This window comes from Neoarius graeffei, chromosome 24 (genome assembly GCF_027579695.1).
Source record: "Neoarius graeffei isolate fNeoGra1 chromosome 24, fNeoGra1.pri, whole genome shotgun sequence".
Taxonomy (NCBI): Eukaryota; Metazoa; Chordata; class Actinopteri; order Siluriformes; family Ariidae; genus Neoarius; species Neoarius graeffei.
The window spans coordinates 53,299,358-53,317,308 of NC_083592.1; the positions used below are offsets into that span (position 1 = coordinate 53,299,358).

At 39.4% G+C, this 17,951-nt stretch overlaps 2 protein-coding genes across 3 annotated transcripts in view; one reads left to right on the forward strand and one right to left on the reverse strand.

The window, feature by feature from the left end:
- imp4 (IMP U3 small nucleolar ribonucleoprotein 4) overlaps window positions 1–6,886 on the reverse strand; it is a 39,495-nt gene extending 32,609 nt beyond the window's left edge. The window contains exons 1-2 of the mRNA XM_060907460.1: window positions 6,804–6,886; window positions 2,945–3,053 (exon numbers count right to left, since the gene is read on the reverse strand). Coding sequence (XP_060763443.1) covers window positions 2,945–3,053; window positions 6,804–6,806 — 112 coding nt within the window. The 5' untranslated portion in view covers window positions 6,807–6,886. The remainder of the gene's footprint in view (window positions 1–2,944; window positions 3,054–6,803) is intronic.
- Window positions 6,887–9,566: 2,680 nt separating this feature from the next.
- si:ch211-102c2.4 (uncharacterized protein LOC568178 homolog) lies at window positions 9,567–17,358 on the forward strand. 2 transcript variants are annotated; one of them, XM_060906777.1, is made up of 5 exons: window positions 9,567–9,655; window positions 11,266–11,556; window positions 15,271–15,360; window positions 15,495–15,508; window positions 17,141–17,229. In XM_060906777.1, the coding sequence occupies exons 1-5, from the start codon at window positions 9,616–9,618 to the stop codon at window positions 17,144–17,146; spliced, it is 441 nt and encodes a 146-aa protein (XP_060762760.1). In that variant the 5' UTR covers window positions 9,567–9,615; the 3' UTR covers window positions 17,147–17,229. The 2 variants fall into 2 exon arrangements, with proteins under 2 accessions (XP_060762760.1, XP_060762759.1); XM_060906776.1 differs by lacking the exon at window positions 15,495–15,508 and having other exon boundaries at window positions 17,141–17,358.
- The last annotated feature ends 593 nt before the right edge of the window (window positions 17,359–17,951 follow it).

A 17,951-nucleotide genomic window follows, 5' to 3' on the forward strand; every position in this document is an offset into this window, starting at 1 on the left:
TGGGAATCGGTAGACAGCAGCGACAAAGAGCCATCAAAAACATCTTGGAAGCTGCGGAGAAGGCTTCACAATGGCTCTGGATTAAGAGGGGTGAAGTGCAGCAAACTCAGCTACCCGGACACAAGTCGGGGCCTGATTACCCCTGGCTGGGTCGCCCGAGAGAGGGCGTATGATGATAAGACCCGAAACATCCGATGACCCTGGGTTCATCACTGACGATGCGTCCAGGTTGCACCACGAGCTGTATGCATAGGACATGCTGCTTTTGCGGTTTAAAATCTCATCTCATCTCATTATCTCTAGCCGCTTTATCCTGTCCTACAGGGTCGCAGGCAAGCTGCAGCCTATCCCAGCTGACTACGGGTGAAAGGCGGGGTACACCCTGGACAAGCCGCCAGGTCATCACAGGGCTGACACATAGACACAGACAACCATTCACACTCACATTCACACCTACGGTCAATTTAGAGTCACCAGTTAACCTAACCTGCATGTCTTTGGACTGTGGGGGAAACCGGAGCACCCGGAGGAAACCCACGCGGACACGGGGAGAACATGCAAACTCCGCACAGAAAGGCCCTCGCCGGCCACAGGGCTCGAACCTGGACCTTCTTGCTGTGAGGCAACAGCGCTAACCACTACACCACCGTGCCGCCCTCGGTGAAGAATTGTGAAATAATATTAAAAACGAAAAGTAAAATGGCCGCATGTCTGGATGAGTTCAGCGGTAAAATGGAAAAGGTGATCTGAAGATGGACAAACTCAGAACATGGGTGGATATACAGTACTGTGCAAAAGTCTTGGCACATGCAAAGAAACGCTATTGTCAAAGATGCCTTCATGTCCCTATTAAAGTGGCCAGTGAGTGTCATGTCATATCATCCACCCCGATTAGGGGGCCAAGCATCCTCATCCCCAGTTTAAATAAATAAATAGATAAAGTAAGTAAGTAAATAAATGAATGAAGAGCACTTCCTGAACATGCTCCTGCATTTATTTAATGAACTGTAGGTCAGGTGGCATTTTTCAACTGAGATTAGATTTTTTTTAATCCAGTTCATTATTTGCTACTTGTGTTAGGGGGACTTATTATATCTGGGGTTCGGATTTGAGAAGACTTTGTATTTTAAACTACATGATGAATTAATAAGACTAGACTCATTAATAAATTCAAAATATTTATTCACACTCCTTCCATCGCAATCGTCACTGGTCTAGTGGTGAAGGTGCTGGGTTAAAGGGGAACTGAAGTCATTTTTAAACTTGCTTTATTTCGTAATTAACGTGTTATTCAATTACGTTTTCGGTTTTAGTAACCTTATATCGTGACTCGTATTGGCAACTAATTGCGATTAAATATTATACTTATCGGCCTATTGGGTTTTAGCCGTGTTGAATTTAGTTTGTTTGGTCCACGGCAGGCGTCGCTTATCCGCGCGATCTTCACGAGACTTGTGCGAGACTTCGAAACGTGAAGTGTCAGCCAGGTGTCAGTGCCGCCATTTTGAAAACTGTTTTCCAAACGAAGTATTGCACAAAAACGAGTTTAAATGAGGATTGCCGCCTACTTTTTTCAAACTTTCCTGATCGCTATCAAAACAAACAAAACTTCCGGCTTGATTACGTCAGCATTCGAAAGACGTCACGCGTGTCTTTTGACAACGTTGACAGATGTCATCACTTTGATTTCCGCTGTACGTTTTACTTCCGTCCTACGATGTCTCGCACAGGTCTCAACGAATCTCGTTTACGGCCGTCGCTTTGACATACGGACTGATATATTACAGAGCGTATTACAAACACTCATAACTTGCTATAGCAGCGACAAAATAGCGATCAAAAATGCATTCCGATATTTAATAAAATGAGAAAAATAGAATTCTGATAATAAGAAATTTGACTTCAGTTCCCCTTTAAGAATCAGAAGGTTCCGAGTTTGAATCCTGGTTAAGTATGAAAAAAGATATTTTAAAAAATGTTAATTAGGTAGATAAGAATAAACCAGCAGACAAGAGGAAATACTCGGTAGGTGTAGACAGATACCCCTTTTCCACCAAATCAGTTCCAGGGCTGGTTCGGGGCCGGTGCTGGTTCACAACTCATTCAACTTGCGAGCCAGCTGAGAACCAGTTTGCTTTTCCATCGCTCGCGGTGCTAAGCGGAGCCACGTCATTACATCGCTGTATACGTCAGTTACGTCGCTGTATACGTCAGTTACGTCGCTGTATACGTCACTTACGTCGCTGTAAGTTACGTCGCTGTATACGGAAGTTACGTCGCTGTATACGGAAGTTACGTCGCTGTAAGTTACGTCGCTGTATACGGAAGTTACGTCGCTGTATACGTCAGTTACGTCGCTGTATACGTCAGTTACGTCGCTACGTTTACATAAACCTTGGCGTGAATATCAAAGCAAAAACAACACGGAAGAAGCAGCAGCAGCAACAACAATAATAATAATGGACGACTTTGCGTTTGTACAGCTGCTGCTTCTCGTCGCTTAAAAATGGTGACCTTTCGCGGTCTTGTTATTGTTGTTTGTTTTAACAACTCCGCCCCCTGCTGACGTAAGCGGTTCTTTCCTCTGGCCCAGCAGAGAGTTGGTGCTAGCCTGGAACCAGTTTTTCTGGCCCCAGAACCAGTTCTTTGTCAGTGGAAACAGAAAACCCGGTTCCAAACTAAGCACTGGCTCCGAACCAGCCCTGGAACTGCTTTGGTGGAAAAGGGGCAAGAGAGGAAGTGAATGGAAGAAAGAGAGACAAAAGAAGTGATGGAAAATCCCTTTTAAGAATCTTAGATAACCCGAAATTTTCCTTCGGTTGGAAATTATGATCGAGGTTAAAAAATTTTAACCCCGGTCAAAAAAAAACAAACATTTTTTTAAATTACTTAGGTTGACGTTTTTTTGACCTGTAAAACATATATGTATGAAGATGTGACTCACTGTCTAACGCAGACTGGAGTTTCTGTTTCTTCTCCTCGATGGAGCGCAGCCTGTCCTCCTGAGCCTTCCTGTACAGGTACTCCTTCCTGAGCCGAACCTCACGCCGCAACTGAAAAGAGATCGTACAATACAAGAACAACGTTAGCTAAATAACCCGCCACAGACTCTCGGACACTGTGGCACGACTCGACAAATCACGCAACAACCTGAGCTCGAGGATCCGGGATGAACTGAGTTTCCTGCTCGGGTACCGTGTGAGCCGAGACGGGATGAGTGGGCGGAGCTCAAAATGGTGCAGAACACTGATTGGTCAAAAGCAAAATCACTGAAGTCACTTCTACTACAAGTTCCTTTCTGTCTTTATTTGCCTTTTTTAATGCTGGTTTCTTGTAGAATCGAGCCACATCATCATCATCATCATCACAATTTCATCTGACACATTTTTTATTAAAAAATAATAAAATCCTGAAATAACTCCAAATACCAAATGGCTTCCTATTCACTTTACTTGCACCCTACATAGGGGACATGTGTCCATTACAGTATCTAGTGCCCTAGATGTAGTCAGCCACATAAGAAGCCGGGTGTATTTTCGCTCAAGGAAAAAAATAATGGTACCCTTGGCTCTGTTTGCTATGAAGTGAATGTTTTTGCTTCTTTGTATAGACCCCTTCGCAGTAAACGTCATTCATACGTAAGCAGAAATTGCGTGCGCAGCCTGGACCCAAAAAAGACTCAGAAATGCCTAGTTGTTGTGTTTTCGGATGTCAGAATCGTAGCAGTGATGGGGTTAAAATGTTCAGAATTCCAGCAGGATCTCACCCATTCCAAAAAAAAAAAAAAAAAATCGCCGACGTCTATGGCTACAAGCCATCAAACGTGTAGACTGGGATGAAAGCACCATCAAAAATGCGCGGGTTTGCAGCGCCCACTTCATCACAGGTAAGATCAGGCTATTTATTAAATCTTTCTTTTTTATTCTTTCTAGTCTTCGTTTATTGATGTAGCAAAATACTTTGGTAACGTTTGTCTGATTAGCTGGGTCATAGTTACACAATGTAATGGATATTGTTAGCATGTTAACTTAGCTTTGCATGCAATTTTGTTTGTAGGAGAGGTCTCGCTTCACTCAAGCAGTCCAGATTTTGTGCCGTCATTATTTGTGTATGCCGAAAATCACAATTTTAAAGCAAGGATGGAAAGGTAAAATTGTGTGCCCTCACTCTAAATGCCAACTTACGTTGACTGCTCTAACCTAGCTCCCGCCCCGTTCAGTTTCATTTCTGCTCTCTGCCTCTCGCTTTTTACGCAGCTCTGATTTCTCTTAGCTGCACTCTTTACACTATCATTCCTTTCATGCCATTCCCTCCTGCAAATTGCTGTTTAGTGTTGGTATTTGCTGTTGTAGCTAAAGCCACATTGCCATCACATCACTGGCATAATTTGATTAAAACAAAATGAATATGAATGTCCCATTGTTAATCAAGTTGTACATGCCCACACATAACATAATCCGATGCGTCTAAAGACTTGTAGGCACGAAGTTTTTCGTGGGTGTACACTGAAGTCTTGTCAATAAGGTACGAGTATATATCTGGCCATTGTATACCAGGGAACTTACTAACATCGTCCGTCCACTCTTTAATTAAATACGGATCCGGTAGGCGATGTCCACTTGTTAGAGTTAACTTATTTATGTAGCATTCTCGATCTTGTAACGACAACTGTTTGGCATAATCTGACAGCTCATAATGCCGGTCTATGGGCAGCGCCATTGTTTCTGAGTCCAGGCTGCGCGCGCATCCTGGCAACGGTCGGTTTTGGCCCTTTTCCACTACCCTTTTTCAGCTCACTTCAGCTCGCTTCAGCTCACTTCAGCCCGACACGGCTCGCGTTTCGACTACCAAAAACCGGCACGACTCAGCTCGTTTCAGCCCTGCTCAGCCCCTAAAACTCGCACCGTTTTGGAGTGGGGCTGAAGCGAGCCAAACCGTGCTGACTGAGGTTGGGGGCGTGAGCAGACACTCCCCTGTGCACTGATTGGTGAGGAGGCGTGTCCTCACATGCCCACACACGCCCCGCGAGCGCGCTGGGATCTGTAAACACCGCAAACCCGGAAGGAGAATAATTACGAATTACGAGAATTTCTGAAGCCTTATGCGCCTCGCCTCATCTATACGCTCTTGCCAGTATCTGTCCGCGTTGTCGATGACAACAAGCCACAGCACCAAGACCAGCAACACTAACGACTCCATGTCCTCCATGTTTATTGTTTACTATCCGGGTCGTGAGACTACCGCTTAAAAGATCACTGAATCAGTGACATACAGAGCATCGTGGACGAGTTCGCGGAGCGCAAGGCTCGTCGTATGCCCTTCAAATAATGCGCGCAGTAGGCTATTGATGTTTTATTATAAGCCATGTACAGTATGTCACCTAATGTTTTTTTGTTTCTGAGTTACATGTTCGTTTGAAGGACTTAATGTACAAAATAACATAGTTGCACCCGGTAGTGTTGAAATTGGTAAACACAGTGCATTCAGTGAGGTTTGCACCGCCCTCCTTTTATTTCTGACTCTTCCTGTCACCGTTGCAACCTCTGAGCGCTCATTCGTATGCCCTTCAAATAATGTGCGCAGTAGGCTATTGATGTTTTATTATGAGCCATGTACAGTATCCTAATGTTTTTTGTTTCTGAGTTACATGTTCGTTTGAAGGACTTGATGTACTAAATAACATAGTTGCACCCGGTAGTGTTGAAATTGGTAAACACCGCAGTTGCGGACATTTTGTAGCCTAAAATGATGTTATGATAAGCTTTAATAAAGGGCCCGGTCATTTGCCCCGCCCCCGGCCCGGCTCTGACTTGTTCCGCCACTGTCACTGATGTCACTGTTTGCGCTGCTTAATGACATCACGTGACGTCCACCCACTTTCGCTAACTCCACCCAATGTGTCCACCCACTTCCAGCCAGCACGGTTCAGCGCGGTTGTAGTCGAAATGCAACTCCAACAGCCCCGCTCAGCCCGACTCAGCTCAACTCGGCACGGCACGGCTCAGCCGCGTTTGTAGTGGAAAAGCGGCATGTTTACAAACATGCGAAGGGGTCTATTTTTTGGTAATGATTAAAAGTATTGGCACTCTCGGTTGTTTCAGTTGTGCATTCAGTGCTGCCTGATGTCAGACACCTGATATCAATTCAGACAGTTTACATGCACAAAGACACGCCCCCAGGGGCGGGACATACCCGTTCCAGAGATTTTAATTGGACGAACACAAGTCTAGTACAGGTTGAGTCATCAGGGATTTTTAATCGTTTATCCAGAACTGACAAAATGAAATGAAAAACATCTCCAAAACTTATTTGATTTCAAGAACACTTTAATTACTTAGCATGTGGCTATGCTACTTGCTAGCTAAGAAAAATGTTATCAGACCCTGTTAGCTAACTCAATTAATAATATAAACCTATATATTTTGAATTATAATTTTTTAAATTTATTTACTTTTCCTATGGATGTAATTATAAAACATAAAACTTTTCAATAAAACAATAAGACTATTAATGCGTGCTAGCTATAAACAAGCAAACTAGCGTTGAAAACCGAGGGCCACATCCCAAATACCTCCCCTCAGGATACATTAGTGCACTATAAAGGTTACAGGAGCCATTAATTTGCGCCCTACGTAGTGCACTAGTACGCATAGTAGAGAGACATTTGTAATTCAGCCTAAAGTAATGTTCAAAATCAATCGTTAAGGCCTGAATAAGTCATAATTAATATAGAAATTACTTAGCTTGTTAATTAAACATCGTGAAAGTTAGATAAATATTTAAATTTAAATGATTTATCTTACCATTTTGTTATTATTTTCTTGAGCTCGGCACACGTGCTGCACCGATGACAACAGTAACCGAGCGAGCAACTAGTAACGCTGCTTCCTATTGGACAATGGAGTAACCAATCAGACCGAAGAGTGACGTCGCTTTCAGAATAAAAGTCAAGCAAGTGTTTTAATTATTATTCGGGGTTTGTTTGCTTGTTTTAAGATTTAAAAAATCCTGGAAAAAAAAAAGATTTTAGCTGATAATAATCAGACAACGCGATTGGCCAGTGACAGAGAAGATTGTGATTATTATTCATATGAATTCATATTGAATATTTACTTCAGCTTCTCTGGTTTCAGATTTTAAAAAGTGTTTGAAAATCCTGCTTTGAAAAAAAAAAATTTAAATTAATAATAAAAGTTTTCTGACATAGAGTTTTCAGGACAGAGGAGTTCATGCTTTCTGGTTTCTTGGCAAAATGATAAGTTGTGTTTTTGTCATTAATTTCAATAAAGAGACGGGGGGAAAGAGGCTGGTGAGGAAACAACTGTCCACCCTGGATGGACTGCTGATCCATCAGTCCATCCCTGCACACACTCATTCACAAGTTGGGCAAATTTATCGTAGTCAATCCACCTACTGGCATGTTTCTTTGGACAGTAGGATGAACACAGGAGAACCCAGAGGGAACCCAGATGGGAGAACCCTGGGAAGGAACCTTAAAGGAACAGTCCACCGTACTTCCATAATGAAATATGCTCTTATCTGAATTGAGACGAGCTGCTCCGTACCTCTCCGAGCTTTGCGCGACCTCCCAGTCAGTCAGACGCAGTCAGACGCGCTGTCACTCCTGTTAGCAATGTAGCTAGGCTCAGCATGGCCAATGGTATTTTTTGGGGCTGTAGTTAGATGCGACCAAACTCTTCTGCGTTTTTCCTGTTTACATAGGTTTATATGACCAGTGACATGAAACAAGTTCAGTTACACAAATTGAAACGTAGCGATTTTCTATGCTATGGAAAGTCCGCACTATAATGACAGGCGTACTAACACCTTCTGCGCGCTTCGGCAGCGCATTGATATCTGAGCTCTGTATCAATGCGCTGCCGAAGCGCGCAGAAGGTGTTAGTACGCCTGTCATTATAGTGCGGACTTTCCATAGCATAGAAAATCGCTACGTTTCAATTTGTGTAACTGAACTTGTTTCATATCACTGGTCATATAAACCTATGTAAACAGGAAAAACGCGGAAGAGTTTGGTCACATCTAACTACAGCCCCCAAAAATACCATTGGCCATACTGAGCCTAGCTACATTGCTAACAGGAGTGACAGCACGTCTGACTGCGTCTCACTGACTGGGAGGTTGCGCAAAGCTCGGAGAGGTACGGAGCAGCTCGTCTCAATTCAGATAAGAGCATATTTCATTATGGAAATGCAGTGGACTGTTCCTTTAATTAAATTCAATTTTATTAATATAGTTCTTTTCACAGGTCGGCACGGTGGTGTAGTGGTTAGCGCTGTCACCTCACAGCAAGAAGGTCCGGGTTCGAGCCCCGTGGCCGGTGAGGGCCTTTCTGTGTGGAGTTTGCATGTTCTCCCCGTGTCCGCGTGGGTTTCCTCCGGGTGCTCCGGTTTCCCCCACAGTCCAAAGACATGCAGGTTAGGTTAACTGGTGACTCTAAATTGACTGTAGGTGTGAATGTGAGTGTGAATGGTTGTCTGTGTCTATGTGTCAGCCCTGTGATGACCTGGCGACTTGTCCAGGGTGTACCCCGCCTTTCGCCCGTAGTCAGCTGGGATAGGCTCCTGCGACCCTGTAGAACAGGATAAAGCGGCTAGAGATAATGAGATGAGATGACAAAACGTCCGACAAAATCATTTCCGCTTAGAATGTAAACAAACCGCGAAATGACAGGAGCAATTTGTGGAAAATGCTATAATAATAATAATTATTATTATTATTATTGAAAAACAAATAAAAGATATGTTCTTACCATCAAATTCTTTTATTCCATATTTTGTTGCTTTTTTATATTTTTGGGGGGTTTTGTTTTAGTTTTTATTTCGTCCCCGGTTGGTTCAGCAACACGCTCCACCATTTTGTTTTTCTCTACTCATGGTATATGAGCTGATATCCTAGTAGTAGAGTAGCCAATCAGAGTGCACGATTACTCATATCCAATGAATGTGGAGAGAATAATTTGAGATATTTCTACTCATAAAAATATCATTAAAAAAGAAATCTTCATCTTGTGACCTATTTTTGCACATTCTGGGTCATACTGTACAGCCTGGACTTCAAAACAACCCATGCACATGCTCCTTAAATATGTCTATTTTTTTCAAATGTGTATATTTTACTGTATATTCTTCTTATTTTTTATTCGATTTATATAACTACTTTTTAAAATTCTTTGATCTTAACCATTCAAGCACCAACCACCAAAGCGAATTCCTTGTATGTGAGAACAGACTCGGCAATAAACTCGATTCTGATCCTGATAAGTCTGATATAGGCCTGTTCTACTGGCAGATAATTATTTGATAGACCATTTTAAGGCAAATTTCAGCCTGAAATGAGTAAATAAGTCTAGAAATGAGTTTGATGGCCTTGTGTTTCTTAAATATTAGCAAACGGTTCCTTTATTCATGATATCTTTACTTGCTAAGAGTTCATTTTTGTTTTGTGCAGCAGGTTATCCGTAATGATAACGCAAAAGAAGGAAGAAAGAGTGCAAGGGCTGAGGCTGTGGCTACTTCCTGTCATGTTCATTTCCTAATTGCTCTTAGCCAAGACCAGAACGTTTCAGTTTGGTGTGTGTTTTACTGAGCGAGGGAAATGTTCCTGTTCACGTCCACACTGATCTTCATCTCTGCAGGTAAGAGAACGTGTGTTGTGCTGTGAAGATCTGAAACCATGATGTCATAAATAAATCCATAAAAATTTAAAAAAGATACAGAAAAATCATTATTATTGATGACCATGTAGTTTCAGGGTACACATATAAAATATGAGTAAATAAAATTATTTTATAAATAAATATACATTATATAAGCAGGGATTTTTTTTTTTGAAATAAATTGAATGTTCAGGTAGTCTCAGTGTAGAAATAAACATCCATTTAAAAAAAAATATATATATATATATATATATATATATATATATATATATATATATATAATTTTTTTTTTTTTAAATGCCTAGGCATGAATTTGAACCTATGACATTTTTTTTTAAGTTCTGGATGTGCTTACATTCATGGTAAGGAAGTGAAAATTAATAAGTGCAACCAAAAAGTAAGTGTGTGTTTATCTGTGTTTTAATCCATCCACACAATTTATGTAATTCATACCTTTCCAGCCAAAAATCAGAAAAAAAAAAATCAAAACACACCAGCATCTCAGTGTGACTATCTTTAGGACTGATAATATTTAAACTGAGACGTTCAGGAGAAGAAAAACTCAAACTGGAAGAAACAAAATCCAAACTTGAGCAGCCAGTTTGCAGCGTTTTTATCGTCGATCCTGAATTTGACTCTCCTCATGGTGTTAAACTGCTGATCTTATGAACTGAATACTGTACAAGTCATCATAATTTTTGTCAGACATGCGCTCACACTCTCAGAAAACAAAGTACATTACTGTACCTTTAGGGCTACAACTGCATGTCACTCGAAAGTACTTATTTGTACCCTTTATATACTGTTTGGGAACATGCGTACTGTTTTGGCCCTAAAAAGGTGTCACCTTGAGGTCCAGTAATGAGCGTGAGGGGGTACCGTAGTGCAGACTGTACCTTAGGGGACAGAAATGAACTCGTACTGTAACTGGACCCTGATTTCTGACAGTGCAGTGTGAACAGAGTTATCTGAGTTTGGTTCTGGATCTAAAATTAAATTACAATAAAAATATGTGATGTTTAAAAGAAAAACCTTAACTTTTGACCAGCTTAATTATAATTGTTATTTGGGAGAAAAGAACAAAAACAGGAGCTGGGAAAATAGAATAAGCATATGGAAAGGCAGGAAAAATGTCAAGAAAATTGGAAAGGAATTAAGGAAAATAGGGAAAAGGAAAGGAGGAAGTAAAACAGGAAAGAAATTCACTGGGAAGAAAGGGATTAAATTAAATTCAAAAGAAAAAATAAAGGGTTGTATTGAGAAAAGAAGCAAGGGAAGGAAAGAAGAGGAAAAGGAAAAAGAAAAGAAAAACAAGGGAAATGTCAAAAAAAATTTAAAGGGCTCGGATTAGGATTAGAATTAGGATTGGGATTAGGATTGGGATTAGTATTAAGAAGGCCAGGAAAAGGAAGCCAGAGATTCCTCATTGTATTTGTGTTAAATTTGAACGTTTCACACTGAGTGGACTTTCACTACTTCACTCAGTAAAACTCAACAACTCCCCATAACCATCATGACAGAACCCCAGAACATCTCCTGACACCTGTGAGGCATTTCTTTCTCCCGTAACACCGTGTTCCTCTCCTCAGTCGTGTCCCAGTGTTGCGCTGAGCAGAAGGTGAAATGTTCCTACGACCCCAAGAATAAAGACCTCCAGAGAGTTTGGTGTAAAAAGGACACAAACAATGACAACTGCTGCACGGGTTTCTCCTTCATGCCGGGGAACCGTGAGCTGGAAGGCGGGCTTCTGAGTGTGCAGGACAACGACCAGGACTTCATCGTGTCCGTGAAGCATTTGTCTCAGGGGGACGGAGTTTACTGGTGCGGCCTCACCAACGGCTCCAACATCATCATCAAACTGGCCGAAGAAGAGATCCACAGTGAGTGCGCTCCGATTCACCGCTTTCATTTTTCATCCCATTTTTATTAAAGACAGAGTGACATTAATTACTGTAGACCGGACGTGCAGCAGTCCAAGAATTCAACTCTTCACTTAAAGCAATAAAAACAGACTTTCACAAGAATGATTCATGAATTTTACATCTCTGAAGGTAATCACATTTTATTGAATGCATAAGTATACATGATTAAATTAAATATAGATGAGTATTAAATTATAATTATTAAATTATATTAAATATAGATTATTATTAAATGCATGAATATACATAAACTCTTACTACTGCCTTCTGAAAGAAACAAATGGAGATGAAGTAGCTCTGGAAAGAAGTTAGATAGATAGATAGATAGATAGATAGATAGATAGATAGATAGATAGATAGATAGATAGATAGATAGATAGATAGATAGATAAAAATTTCCAGTATCAGATAATTAAGTTTTTTTTTTTTTACTGTTTTCAAAACCCTTCAAGAGATTAAAGTATTCAGGGGTTCAATTTATAGATAATTATTAAATGCGTAAAATTGTACTTCATTTTTGACTCATGAAAGAAAAACATATGAAGCAGTATATTTTTAAATTGATCAAATAAATTCAAGATTCAAAATGCAAATTTAACAATTACAGTCATCCCAGTTTTAGGATCAAATATTTAAAAATGAAGAAAAATTATATAGAAATATTAAATATTAAAACACAATAAAAGTAAAAATCTATTATTTATATTACGGTACATTAGACTGGATTAGATTATCAGAAAAAGTCAAATTGAAAAGTAAAAAACAAAAATAAAAACAAAGTTTAGAACCCCGTTAGAAATCGGGGTACAGTTACAGGAGTCCATTTCTGTCCCCGAAGGTACAATCTGCACTAATGTAGGGCTCATTATTGAACCTCAAACTGACTGTCTGCACCTTTTTAGGGCCAAAACGGTACATATATGTTCCTAAGCGGTATATAAAGGGTACAAATAAGTACTTTCAAGGGTGCTGGATCACTGACAAGCTGCTGTACCACTAACACAATAATATACTTTATTTTCTGAGCGTGAACGTGTATAATGAATAATTAAATATTCAATTAAAAAATAATTAAAATATTAGTTGCAGTTCTAATATCAAATTTGTAATTAAAAAATAATTACAAAAATATAATTGATTAAATTAATTTCATTTTCTAACCCAGATGTAACTGATATCCCGATTTCTATCTCTTTATTAAAAAAAAAAGACAATCATTTTTTTCCAGGTTTGTTTGTTTTTCTAGAATTTCAACTTAAAAGAAATATACAGCACTGTACAAAAGTCTTAAGTACCCAATTTTTTTTTCTTCATACAAATGTCGTAATAGATTTCTATTTTATGACTTTTACATTATCGAGTCAAAACATTACAAAAAACATTTTAGAGTTCCAAACATTCGTGTGTGTGTGTTTTTTTAGCACAAAATTAAATGTTACAGAAAAAATAAAGTTTGTAATATGTCTGAGCTGCGTATTCCATAAGATCGCACTTTTCAGATGAAAAAAGAAAACATAATGAAGGCTGCTGGGTTTTGGTGCAAAATGAAGAAGTGAGTGTCCAGAAGAACTGTGGCTGGTTCTGTAAGACGCTCAGTAAAACCTACGGCTCATTTCCGCATAAAACTGCACTCACTGGACCTCAGACTACTATTTATGGTCGTCTTACACCAAATACTGACTTTGTTTTCATTTATTCCGGCTTACTGATTACTGTTTATAGTATTTTTTTAATGTTAAAACATTTCATTATTTTTTAAGCCATTTTTGGTTGACAGCATTTCGTTACATGTCCCAAGACTTTTGCACAGGACTGTATATATATAATACATTTTTAAAATGCAATATCTGAAGGCTTTGATTCTGTGCTCTGACAAAAAAAGATAAAAAGTGATTAAATGAATATTTTTAGAACAACGTTAGAGGGGTGGCACGGCAGTGTAGTGGTTAGCGTTGTCACCTCACAGCAAGAAGGTCCGGGCTCGAGCCCCGTGGCCGGCGAGGGCCTTTCTGTGTGGAGTTTGCATGTTCTCCCCGTGTCCGCGTGGGTTTCCTCCGGGTGCTCCGGTTTCCCCCACAGTCCAAAGACATGCAGGTTAGGTTAACTGGTGACTCTAAATTGAGCGTAGGTGTGAATGTGAGTGTGAATGGTTGTCTGTGTCTATGTGTCAGCCCTGTGATGACCTGGCGACTTGTCCAGGGTGTACCCCGCCTTTCGCCCGTAGTCAGCTGGGATAGGCTCCAGCTCGCCTGCGACCCTGTAGAACAGGATAAAGCGGCTACAGATAATGAGATGAGATGAGACAACGTTAGAGATGACAGTGAAAAACATAAAGGCTGTAAGTAGAGAAAGTGTGCGACTCTACAGTACAGTATCAGGGTGAAGTGAAGCACATTTTTCTCATTTTCACCTGAACGCACAAAATCAACCGTGTGAAGATCGTTGATCGAAGTTGAAAAGTGTTTTTACAGCATTGTGAAGGTTCTGCTGCAAATATTTACATCATAAACGCCTTAATCATCGTTCTTCAGAAAGTCAGATTGTGTAACGTGGATTTTCTTCACAGTATTTCTCACTTCAGTTCATCATCAGGACACAAACACGAAATTCGCTGTAATGTGGTGTTATGGTGTGACAGCTGTGAAGTAAATTCTACTCAAATTTTAACAAAAATTACAAAGTCAAATGATGTCACAATTGATGGGGAGGAAAAGTAAAATAAATAAATGACGGATTTTTTTAACACTATAACACTTGGCTTGAGTAAAACCTGGCCATGCTTTTTTTTTTTTTTTTTAATTTAAAAATAAAACGCTAAAATTATTTTCTGAATACTATAAAATTTGTGAATTCTTTGCAAAACGTTTATTAATAAAAAAAAGTCAGTCTATAGTGAAAAACATTCATGTTGTGAAATTATTTTTAAATATTTTAAAAATAAATACAAAATAATAAACAAAAATAAATAATAATTTTAAAAAACCTTTTAAACAAATAGATTGTTTTTCCAAGTTCAAGAAAAGTGTTTGTGCTTAAAAAAACACCACCAGATTTGAATTTTACTGAAAAAAGAATAACAAATAAATAGATAAATAGAATAAACAAATGAATGGTGTTCTAAATTGTAAATTATAGTGGGGGGAAAAACTGATGCTGATTTTTCTCTAAATGTTGATTTTTTTATCAGGATTAATGAATAAAATATAAATGAATGAATGAATGAATGAATAGCATTTTAAAAATTCTTTTTAGTGTAATTTGTAGATGAGAGTAAAAACTGCCTATAAAGTTGTTTTTACAAGAAAATGAAAATAGAAATGACGAAAAAAATTTGTAATTCATTGTCTATAGTCAAAATCTTTAATTTTACTCAAATAAATAAATGATAGATTGATTTCATTCTAATTTATGGGCTGTCGTGAAAATATTTGGGTTTCCCTTTTTTTTTTTTTTACTTTTTACTCCAAAAATGTAACTAAGATTATTCTTAAAGTCCTACTTTGTAAGCTAGTGAAATGCTTTCAGGAGAACGTGACGATCTCATCTTTAAGGTGCATTTTGAAGGTCAGGGAAGAGATTTAGTGAGATTTCTAGAAGATCCCGAGTCCTTAGTGAGGTTTGTAGGAACGCTTGTTTTCTGAACACACGCATGATCTTTAAATTCTCCCACAGATCCGATGAATTTGATCTGGAGCATCGCACGCTGGCTGCTCTTCGTCCTGCTCCTGCTGGCGGTGATTTCATCTCATATGTTCTGCAGAAGTGAGTGTCGCAATGTCGCAACAGGAACCTCTGGTTTATTTTAGCTCCAAACCACAAACGTCAGCATTCGGCTTTCTGTCGTGAAACAGGATTTGTCTCACATATTAAATAACCTTATTTTCTTTTTGTTCCAGGGAGAAAGGTGAAGGTAAGTGACCTCTCCTGCCACTGCTGCATTTACAGACACGTGTCCTCCAGTAGACAGCTTTACATGTGCAGTTCTAATCGAGATTACTGAGATAAAACTTTTTAAAATATCAAATATCATCCAACCACATTTTCACACTTGGAGATATCTGAAATTTTCTACATTTCTACAACTATGACCTGAACTAAAATGAACCAGAACTGTATGACTTGTGAATGAAATCAAAACAAACATCTGTATGCAAATGTTTTGGCACCCCTTAGGCCAGTTTACAGGTTTCCGACGTGAAAACAAATAACAGTTTTTTGGGTTTTTTTTGGTTTGTTTTTGCAAATATTATTCAACTTGATATGTTTGATGGAAATAAAAAAAAAAAGCAATTGAGTAATGTGCAAAAGTTTGTACACCATTCCAGTTAAAACCAAAGCTCATTTCTGTCCCCTAAGGTACAATCTGCACTAATGTACCCCCGAAGGCTCATTATTGGACCTCAAACTGACTGTCTGTACCTTTTTAGGGCCAAAACGGTACATATATGTTCCTAAGCGGTATATAAAGGGTACAAATAAGTACTTTCAAGGGTGCTGGGTCAGTGACAAACTGTTGTACCACTAAAAACACAATAATATACTTTATTTTCTGAGCGTGAACGTGTATAATGAATAATTATTCAGTTAAAAAAATAATTAAAATATTAGTTACAGTTCTAATATCAAATTTGTAATTAAAAATAATTATGGGCGGCACGGTGGTGTAGTGGTTAGCGCTGTCGCCTCACAGCAAGAAGGTCCGGGTTCGAGCCCCGGGGCCGGCGAGGGCCTTTCTGTGCGGAGTTTGCATGTTCTCCCCGTGTCCGCGTGGGTTTCCTCCGGGTGCTCCGGTTTCCCCCACAGTCCAAAGACATGCAGGTTAGGTTAACTGGTGACTCTAAATTGGCCGTAGGTGTGAATGTGAGTGTGAATGGTTGTCTGTGTCTATGTGTCAGCCCTGTGATGACCTGGCGACTTGTCCAGGGTGTACCCCGCCTTTCGCCCGTAGGCAGCTGGGATAGGCTCCAGCTTGCCTGCGACCCTGTAGAACAGGATAAAGCGGCTAGAGATAATGAGAATGAGAAAAATAATTACAAAAATATAATTGATTAAATTAATTTCATTTTCTAACCCAGATGTAACTTATACCCCGATTTCTACCTATTGAAAACAAATAATAGCTTTTATTTTATTTTCGCAAATATTATTGAAGTTCATATGTTTGATGGAAATTAAAAAAAAAAAAAGCAATCGAGTAATGTGCAAAAGTTTGTACACCATTCCAGTTGTGAAATCTCAGAACGTAATCAAGTTAGGTCTTAATCGACTCACTTATGACGTGTAAATTAACAGGTCAAAAGGATTGTCGTTAGAGCATAATAAATCCTTTACCTCTTTCAGTGGTTTGCTAACACTCAACAAACTCACTCATCTAGCTACTTTTCACTTCAAAAATCAACAAATGTGTCATTTTCGGTCAGGGCGCCCAAACTTTTGCATACAGCGGTACCTAGGATTATTATGAATGCATAATTTTTTTTAAAAATCATGATTTAATTGGTTTGATCGAATGTGTAACTGCATAACTGTTCTCCTGTTTCAGAAATGAGGTGTACGATACCGTATGAAGACGTCCAGATGGAAAGCATCCATTTTAATGAATACAGAGACGCTGTCGAGAAGAACCTTGTCCAATACTCAACTTATACTTTGGGGATTAAGCTTAAAAATAATGTACATGTTTTGTGTGTTCTTTTGAAGTAAAAGATAAGCTTATCACACTGTAAAAAAAGAATAGTTGAGAACACTTGAAATTTCAAGGCAACAGTCTGCATTAATAATTTTATGTTTTGCCAACGATGTGCCCATGATAATCCAAACTATGATAAAACTGTTATCTTTATTAAGAATTCTTAATTAAGTCAATTTTCAATTCCTCATTCTGCCAACATAGATTTCTCTTTTTGCTGAACAGTGGCATTCACAGTAGTGCAAAAAGGCAATTGAGGTTATCAGACTTTTTGGGGGGCTTTTTTCACCTTTATTTGGATAGGACAGTGCAGAGACAGGAAATGAGCGGGAGAGAGATCAGGAAATGACCTCGGGTCGGAATCGAACCCGGGTCCCCGGATTTATGGTATGGCGCCTTATCCACCTGAGCCACGACGCCATACCCACGATGTGGGTTTTAAAAACTCATCTCATCTCATCTCATTATCTCTAGCCGCTTTATCCTTCTACAGGGTCGCAGGCAAGCTGGAGCCTATCCCAGCTGACTACGGGCGAAAGGCGGGGTACACCCTGGACAAGTCGCCAGGTCATCACAGGGCTGACACATAGACACTGACAACCATTCACACTCACATTCACACCTACGGTCAATTTAGAGTCACCAGTTAACCTAACCTGCATGT